The 8,883-nt window shown below is 45.6% G+C and overlaps 1 protein-coding gene across 1 annotated transcript in view; it reads right to left on the bottom strand.

Moving 5' to 3' along the window:
* RBM20 (RNA binding motif protein 20) overlaps nt 1–8,883 on the bottom strand; it is a 171,504-nt gene that overhangs the window by 3,459 nt on the left and 159,162 nt on the right. The window contains exons 11-13 of the mRNA XM_018562565.1: nt 7,287–7,875; nt 5,835–5,945; nt 3,946–4,067 (exon numbers count right to left, since the gene is read on the bottom strand). Coding sequence (XP_018418067.1) covers nt 3,946–4,067; nt 5,835–5,945; nt 7,287–7,875 — 822 coding nt within the window. The remainder of the gene's footprint in view (nt 1–3,945; nt 4,068–5,834; nt 5,946–7,286; nt 7,876–8,883) is intronic.

The raw sequence follows: 8,883 nt of genomic DNA, 5'->3' as shown, positions 1-8,883 counted from the left end.
CTGCTCCTGACCGCCACTGCTCCTGACCGCCACTGCTCCTGACCGCCACTGCTCCTGACCGCCACTGCTCCTGACCGCCACTGCTCCTGACCGCCACTGCTCCTGACCGCCACTGCTCCTGACCACCCCTCCATTCACGCACTTCTCTACTTAGCATCACCAGTGTAACAGCAAACAATATATCACAAAATACTGCACTGTGTATGCTGTGCTATACATTACATGTAGGCAGGGCCCTCCTTACCATCTTGTCTTGAATTGTATTGTGATTGTAATGTCTTCCTATGATTGGAGGATCTACAGCCGAGTGATACACAAATAAGATACATTGTTGTTCATAATTAAGGTTCGTGAATACATTTTTAAGATTTAACTCCGGAGAGTAGTATCACTTTAATTGAAACATGAGATTGCTTGCTATATATTGCCATTAAAGTATTCAATCTTCTAGAGCTGTAAGGAGCAGCTGAACCATTTCACCGCCATTAATATAACACACGTCAAACTGATTACAAGTTGGCAGAACATTAAAACTGAATATTTAACACTTGGAAAGATGCTGGAGTTTCGGGGTTAGCTCAGGGTGTGGTGGTTGTGTTCTGAAAGGTTATGTAGTTTAGTGATACTTGCAGATACACAATCAATGTAAAAGGATATTATCATGAATGTCCTTGGGCACTGTGTCCTTACAAGTGTACCTATCAATGTTTGCAATCTGGGCACAGAGTTTTGGAACAATGCCTTACCAATATTAAGGCAACCGCTCTTTAGCCTTACCATGCTCGATGTGCCTAAAATACTACCTTATAGAGAGGCAGTGTAAGCAACATACCTGTATATCTGCAACGGGAGGTGTACCCAAAGCGGCATATCTTGTTTTTGTATGAGGTTGGCGGAGAGAATTGTCAAACATTAATACTTGTTATACACACCAACAAGATAGGCAGATGTCTCAGTAAGTACTTACAGCAGGCAGGCATCTGCCCATCCATAAAGTGCACCTGTGCCCAGACTTTGGACATGGAGTATTTGCATGTTCCTAAAAAGCTGTAAACTAGCTTTAAAACAAGTCCTCAATAACCTCTGTAGCTGCAGGGAGCATGGAGGAAAGGAATCCATTAAGTGCCTCTACTCAACAGCGACACTGAAATTGCATTCACCTTCCACTAGTATCTGTAGTAGCAGCAGCCTACCAGCCTTCCAATGTAAATTGTTAGAAACTGACGAAAACCCGGCTTAGAATCTTAAGAGTGGTTTTGAGGATGAATTACTTCAAAGTACATGCAGCTGCAGAGGTCAGTGTGGAATTGTTTTAAAGAGTAAGGAAACATTGTCTCATAACCCTTAGCCCACAACCCTTCCAATCAGATGTAGGCAACCCCCCCTCAAAGTCAAGGCCCACAGGAATGTGTACATTCCTGGTGTCTGCATGTGTGCAGCCTTCTATGGGGCTGGGAGACACATTGACTCCTATACACATACTGGCCTGATAGAAGACTATGGGGCTGAACTGCGCACGCACTGACATCAGGTGAAGGGATGCGACCATTGCCGCACACCTCAGCAGCGAGATCTAGCTCAAGAGGCAGAAGATAAATCAGAGAAAGCTACCTTCCCTTCACTGACTGGTCTCTGTAGAGAGCGGCTCTGCTTCTACATGCCATGTGACAATGGAGGAATCCCACATACACTATTTCCTTGTTCAGTCCGGAGCCATCCAGATACTGTGCGTGTGTGTGTGTGTGTGTGTACCTGCATGACCTACGTGTGTCCCACAGCCTGTGTACACAGCGAGCTCAGCCAATGTTCTCAGATGTTTGTAAGGAACCAGCAAAATGACGGCTACATTCATCTGATGGTTGTTTTTATCTGTATGAGACTTTCACATGTGCCCCTTGATTCTCCATTTCCTGGACTCTAATTCCATCACCATCATGTACATTGTTGTAGTTAGGAAGTATAAATCATCAGTGATTTTTTTAACAGATCAGTTTATTTTATGTTGGGGCCTCGAGCCTCATTGTGGGATCTCAGCTGTGAGCTTAGGGTTAGGGTGTTATTCTTGGACTTTAAAATATATTGTTCTAAGCACAACCCAACCGAATGAATATCATTTCTTACATTTTGCATCTCTGACCACAGACTGTGTCCCCTAGGATCACTTGGATGAACATCAATTTAAAAGAGAACTATGGCCAAACATTTTTGGTGTTCTCGTGAGGGTCAAAGGAGGATATTTACTATGTCCTCCTGTGACCCAAAACTCAGCATATAGCGGGCTATTGCCTGATGTTTCCTGACAGAGCTGACCTGCGCTGCAGTCGGACCAGATCCCGATAATATTGTTGTGATCCACCCTGCCAACTGAATGATAGCTGACCAGAGTCTGCCTCGCCTCTCTAGAGCCATAGCCAGCTGTGCCCGCTCCCTTCCCTGTCTGTCCCTCCAATGAGCAGGAACGGGGAGGGCAGGTGGGCATCCCTACGGGGAATGTGACTGACAGAATATAGTGAACTGATCTGCTGTGTGTGATCGCTCAGCTCTTGATCTATAGAGCCAACATGTGACAGCTTCGGTGTCTAACTATTGGGATGAGTGCATTTCACTCACCCCATAATTTCTCCTTTAAGGTCTCACAAAACAGATATGAAATGTACAGTCGTGGCAGCACCACAACCGTGACAGAACACGTAGATTTAGTCTTTGATGAGAACCCCAAACTACAGTATATTGGCATTCATAACAACACTGACACAATGCACCTGAATATTACATGGCCACAAACCAGGGTAACAATGCTCCCAAATTCTTTGTAAAGTCATCGGGGGAGATCTTTAAAGTCAAGTCTGCAAAACGTCAGAGTTTGATCCATCCATCACGGTTGTTAATACGCTCAGTGTTAATGTGCATAAAGCTGAGAAGTGCACACCAAAATAGCATCACGGTCCTGTTATCATGACTTGTATGCTGAGGGGGGATTTAGCCTGAGACATATTGCTCCTTAAAAGCCGAGTGTGCATGAGCCGTGTGGACGGGTGTGCCTGTGCTGACGCTGCGGCTATTAGCAGCTTTCATTCACTGCTCCTTTCACACCAGCTGCTTGTCGCTGGCACCGCTCAATGTTTTCAGCCGGGAAATCACCAGAGGGCACATTGAAAATAAGCCGAGTACAATGCTCGACTCGGGAACACCGACTTTATTAAAGGATCAGTGTCATGAAAATGACTCCTCTGATAATTCATGTAATGACTGTATCCCATATAGTAAGTCCTTCCTTTCCTATAGTAATTATCCTGTACACACTTACATGCAGATTCATCTGTCCAGGAACAGAGACAGGAGCTGGGACAAACTAAGACACAACCGAGGGGGTGTCTACCATTTTACCTTTTATTAATGTGATTTGAATCTTATTTAATGATGGAGCTCCGCCTCATTTCCTGGCTGGAGGACGTCCAGCATCATCTAAAACTCCCCCTCCCCGGACTGTCTGTCTCTGGCCCACCCTTTTCATGCATTGGATTTGAGTTCTTCCAGACATGGAGTCTCAGCATGACATGTGGGAGTTACCTGGGGCAATCTGCTGTTTCCAGGAAGCTGTGTACAGCCCCTCCCACCAGTCATGATCTGCCTGCATTGCATAGGAAAGCACAGAGACCCATTCGCAAAATATAAGTAGATTATACTTCAGCTTGAAAAAAATTTATAAAAATATGTTGCTGCAATCATTCAAGCCGCCCCAGCAGTGCCATAATTTAACCCAAGCCCTGACACTGTCTATTTGCTCTACAGCTTGGCCAGCATGTAAATGTTGAGAAGAATATAAATAAAGTTATATCAATGAAAAAGAGAATCCATATACTGAATGTTATCATTAGATGTATAAATCACATGACTTATCAGAATAGAATATTGTTCACAATAGCGATTCTAATGGATATATACCTGAAGGTTTCTGTAGTGCACCCGACTTCGGCAGTGAGATGTTTTTGCTGCGTCTTCGCTGCTGTAGAAAAGGCCGCATAGTTTGCAGTAGAAGCCGGTCCTTGGAACCACAAACTCCACACCTTAAAAAAAAAAAAGAGTAGAGACAAAGAATCAGGAAATGTAACAATGCGACTGTCTGTATTCTTTTCTCTTTCTTTGTTAAATTGTTTAGTTACAAGTTTTCTCCGGGTATTTCTGCAAATGAAAAGAAAGCCGGACTCTCTGTGATGATTTGAAATCTGAAAAAGAGTGACAGAGGTGCCGCTTTCATTTGCATTTGGTGCATCAGGAAGAGCTGACCCCACTGAGCCAGCACCCGGGCTTTTCATCGCTGGGAAGGGGGTGCGCTTCCTTTCTGTGTAGGAAGTGTTGGTCTTCGAGAGCCGTGGTTCTCAACTGGTGGGTCACAACCCTGTGTTCAGTGGTTCTCCCCCTAGCACAGCTCTGTCAGTTCTCCCATTGAGCAGCCATTCAAACTATGCTGCCTGGTGCTGAGTGTAAGCTTGAGGTGAGGTGGGCTGGGGTTATGCCCGCAAGGGAGCTCCATCCATACGTGCATTACTTACAGCTCCCTCGCGTGTCCTGTAGAGGTGCCTGGACCGGAGTGATGTCAATTTCTGGCTCCTGGCACCAGCAAGGGAGCTGTACAAGCAATGCACATATGGATGGAGCTCCGTCACAGCACAACAGCCCACACTGGACCCCAGGCTGAGGATCACTCCGGTTCTCATAAGGTAGGGAGACTTTTAGGGATTTTTTTCTGGAGTGTGAGTGAGATTGTCTGTGAATGTGTGAGATTGTGTGTGTGTGTCTGTCAGTGTTTTTCAGGGCCCGTTCACACAAGTACATTGCGTTAATTGCACAGTTCCATGCAATTAACAACACTGTATCATGCAATCACATCTACCGTGCGTTCTGATGTGCAAGGTGTGTTGCATTGCTATTCATTTGAACGGCACCCCAAACGCACCTCCCACCCACAGCTTAATCGCCCGCACCGAAACCGAGAGCTCCCAGTCATACAGTACCAATCTGGAGATGGTAGGACAGGCTACTGATCACATGAGTGGTTTCCTCACCTTACCTTCCTGTGTTCCTTTGTGTCGCACCGCTACACCACCCATCCCAAGAAGGACCGTCTCCCACAACTGCTCCATTCCATCTGGACGGCCGTCCTAAAAGCGAATGATCCACCTACCATAGGTGAGTACATCACTTATCCCTCTCACCAAGCCTCACCACATTTATTGCGCCAGGTAGTGGCGCTTCCGTTCTCCAATTTTGTCTTCCTTTTGATCACATGAGTGGGAAGCTCGGAATTTAGATTTTTTTAAAGCGCTTGCGGGAAGGGATTCATTTTTATTGGTATTTGTCCCCAGTGGGAAGAATTCACCATCCACCACATGCTAGTGACTACATAGGACATGAGCAGATATTCACAAGAATGACAGAGACAGTAATAAAACGGTACCAGGGATTCTCACGCTTCCCCAATCTACTTCTATAATGTTTTTCACTGTCTTTTCCCCCATTGGGGAGATTCACACAACACAGGAAATGAGGGAAAATCTTCCCCAAGGGTTAGAAAAGCAGACCAATGGTCTATGCTTTCATATTCTATCTAAAAATACACAAAAACTAAAGTTTTGGTTGGAGTTGCGCTTAGACATACTGTAGGTTCACACTGCCATGCACACTATGTAAACTGAAGTGGGAAGACATTTGGGTGAACTTGTCATTTCAGCACATGGGCTAATATATACACCCCCCTCTGAATACTCAGCAATGGAACCGAATGTAAATTGCTCGTTTAGAGTAATGTTACTCCCCGAGTGTAGCATACGTACCCAGAGGGATGTTCAGCTCAGTAAACACATTGTCCTGCTCCCAGGAAGGTGGAGAATTAATTTCTTTTGCTTCCAGTTCTGGGACTTCTGGGGATTTCACTTCTGATGATAGAAAATGATTTCAATCAGACATCAGGGAGGAACATTTCAAGTAGATATTGTTTTGAACTAGGAGCTTGGACACAAAGCAGGGAGCCTCAGGTGGCCTCATACACCATGCGAATCTGACCTTTTTGCCAACAAACTCAAGTGTGACCCGTCCCTACCGAATATTAGGGTCACCCATAAGGACCTTCAATGAGCTGTGGGAAGGCAGATACCACCCTTTACATTCTCAGCAATATCTGAGACTTGCATATAACACTCTCCTAGGTTTATGTGATCCTAGAGCACTGTGTACGTGCACATGATGCCATAAAAGGGTCCCACTCCCTTGTCCTTCATTCAGTGGAGTTGGAGCCTCTTGTCACATTAGTTCATGTTCCCTGCAACGGGTCTCATTGAGCCAGGTCACGGTATAGCTAGTAGGAGAAAGTCACATTTAACTGGACTGATTCTGTAATGTGACGTTTCACAGCTTCACAAAGCTACTTCTTCAGTTCTCTTGAATGCCAGAAATATACCTCAGCAGTTATAGCCACAGGTTATATATCACTTCATCCAACCATGAGAAAATAACATCGCCACAGACTTCCTGACACCAAAGATGGGAGTATGTAACTGGGGGGGGGTTCTTGGAGAACTAACCACAGAGCTTCTGTGGGGGATGTTCCTGACAGAACTGTGGCTTAGAGAAGCTGCAAAACATCTTCAACATTACAGAATACGTCCAGTTACGTCCAGAATATGTCCAGTTGAATGTGACTGACTGCTACTAGAAGAGTTGATCCAGGATCGCTTCTGTTGTAAAGCCGACAGTCGGCTCTACAAGTTTAAGCAGACTCCGGGCGGCAAAAGTCGCCGGGAGTCTGTTTAAACAGCCCCGATGCTGGCGACGTACACTGTATGTCGTCAGTCACGAAGGGGTTAAGGCTTTGTCCCTTCCTTTTAAATGAACCATTTTCATGTTTGCTCTCAGTGTTTAACCACAATGTATTGTCGTGACACCATTGTCCAATAAAAAGGACTTATTTATTTTTAAACTCTTTGAGTGCTGGTGACCTATTTCTTCAATTGTTCGTTTTGCACGGTGCCATCCGTGGAGTTACTACAAGCACCATCTTCGTTTATTGGCCTGGACTGCTGAAAGGTGTGCGGAGAGCACCCTCACCTAATTACCCACCCCAGAGACATCTTAATTGACTCGACTAATGTAGCTGTGAGACAGGCTAGCTCATCAGATGTGGTCTAAGAGAGGTGAAAGAATACCCCAGGAATAGGAGGTCATGTGACATACAACAAGCGTCTATGTTACTCCGGACTGTAAATATGATGGCTTTGCCATTGACGTACCGGACATTGAACTCTCACTCTCTCTTTTATTCCGTCTGTCCTCTTGGATGTGCTCGTCCATTGCGGTCACATTGCTGTTGGCCTGACAGTCCGTTCTCTTACAGAGATCTACAGCAGTCTTATCTGTGTATTCGGGATTCTGAGGGTCCATAGTGTGCCCCAGGCCCTCTCTAGCAGGTTCTTTATTTGAAAGTCTGTTGGGACTTTTGGCACTTTCCTCCATTGCGTCGCCACTCGATTCTGGTTTTGCAGTGACATCGGGGGCATTTGCAGCAATCTCACAGCAGCTACTGGCGGGGCTTGCACTCTCTCTTGGGGATGCACAGCTCATTAATACAGAGGAGCACCCACTCCTAGTTCTCTCACTGTATGTGCATTGTAAATCCACAGCATCAATTCCGTGTCCACATATCTGAATGCAGTTGTCGCTGTCCTTCTGGGCCACCGGTACTATTTCCTCAAGTTCAGTGATGTCAGGTTCTACTATAAAATCCTCCTCTCCAACTTCATCTACTGTCACAAGTTCCTCCATGTTTGTCGGGTACCAGCTCTCTCCTTCCAGCTCACTTCCGCTTTCCCAGTCTTGCTCCTGTGAAATGGCACAGACATCATGTTAGCAGACTACCATCCATGCTGGCGGATTGCATATTATCAATACGTTAACCTTTCTGCAATGCTACCAACCGGAAACGACACAACAATCTCCTTAGAAGACTTTCGTTTTTAGAAAAATACATGGTTTGTGCGTCCTGAGAATGCCAAAGTTACCCAAAGTGTGGCCCATGTTCTGTCATTGGTGCACATTCACTGTGCAGGTAGCATCTATGGAAGCAATGCAGTTTATCGCATATCTGGACCCAAGAAAAACATGTTACATAATATACTGCTGCTTACCTGTCCTGAGATGTGGTGGCTGCATTGGTTTTTTTAACCTTTATTTTCACTTATTGCTCATCCATTGGATTTTCTTTTGATATGGGTCCATGAAAAAAAAAAAAATATTACAAGTAGTGATGCACCAAAATTTCGGCCGCCGAAAATTACAATGTTGTCAAAATGCCAAAAGTGCCAACTTTCGGCCGAAATTGTGGTGCATGCCTGGTTTTTCTTCTACCCACTGGGCGCTGTTCTGTGTCCTCTCACAGAAAACTGTGCAGTTTAGGAGGAGAGCACTGTGAGCGGTTGGACTCTCCTGCCTCACCGCCCCACTCAGCCTCCTGTGACAGATCAGGAGAGAAGCGTGTGGGGGCGGAGACAGCTGTCGCAGGAGGCCGGGCCGGCGGTGTGGGGGAGGAGTCAGCTGTCACGGGAGACTGAGCTCTTCTCCTGCCCCGCTCTCTCGACCTCCTGTGACAGCCAATCCAGGAAGGAGAGCGAGGTACAAACACTCAATGATCGGTGAGTGTTTGCAGATAATTGAGGACAGAGTATGGTTACTACAATGGGGCAAAAAAGTATTTAGTCAGCCACCAATTGTGCAAGTTCTCCCACTTAAAAAGATGAGAGAGGCCTGTAATTGGCATCATAGGTAGACCTCAACTATGAGAGACAAAATTAGAAAACAAATCCAGACAAATCACATAATCGGCTGATTTGA

This window comes from Nanorana parkeri, unplaced genomic scaffold (assembly GCF_000935625.1).
Source record: "Nanorana parkeri isolate BGI_ZX_2015 unplaced genomic scaffold, ASM93562v1 scaffold585, whole genome shotgun sequence".
Taxonomy (NCBI): domain Eukaryota; kingdom Metazoa; phylum Chordata; class Amphibia; order Anura; family Dicroglossidae; genus Nanorana; species Nanorana parkeri.
Note: the sequence above shows the minus strand (reverse complement) of the source record. Positions and strands in the feature narration are given on the sequence as shown.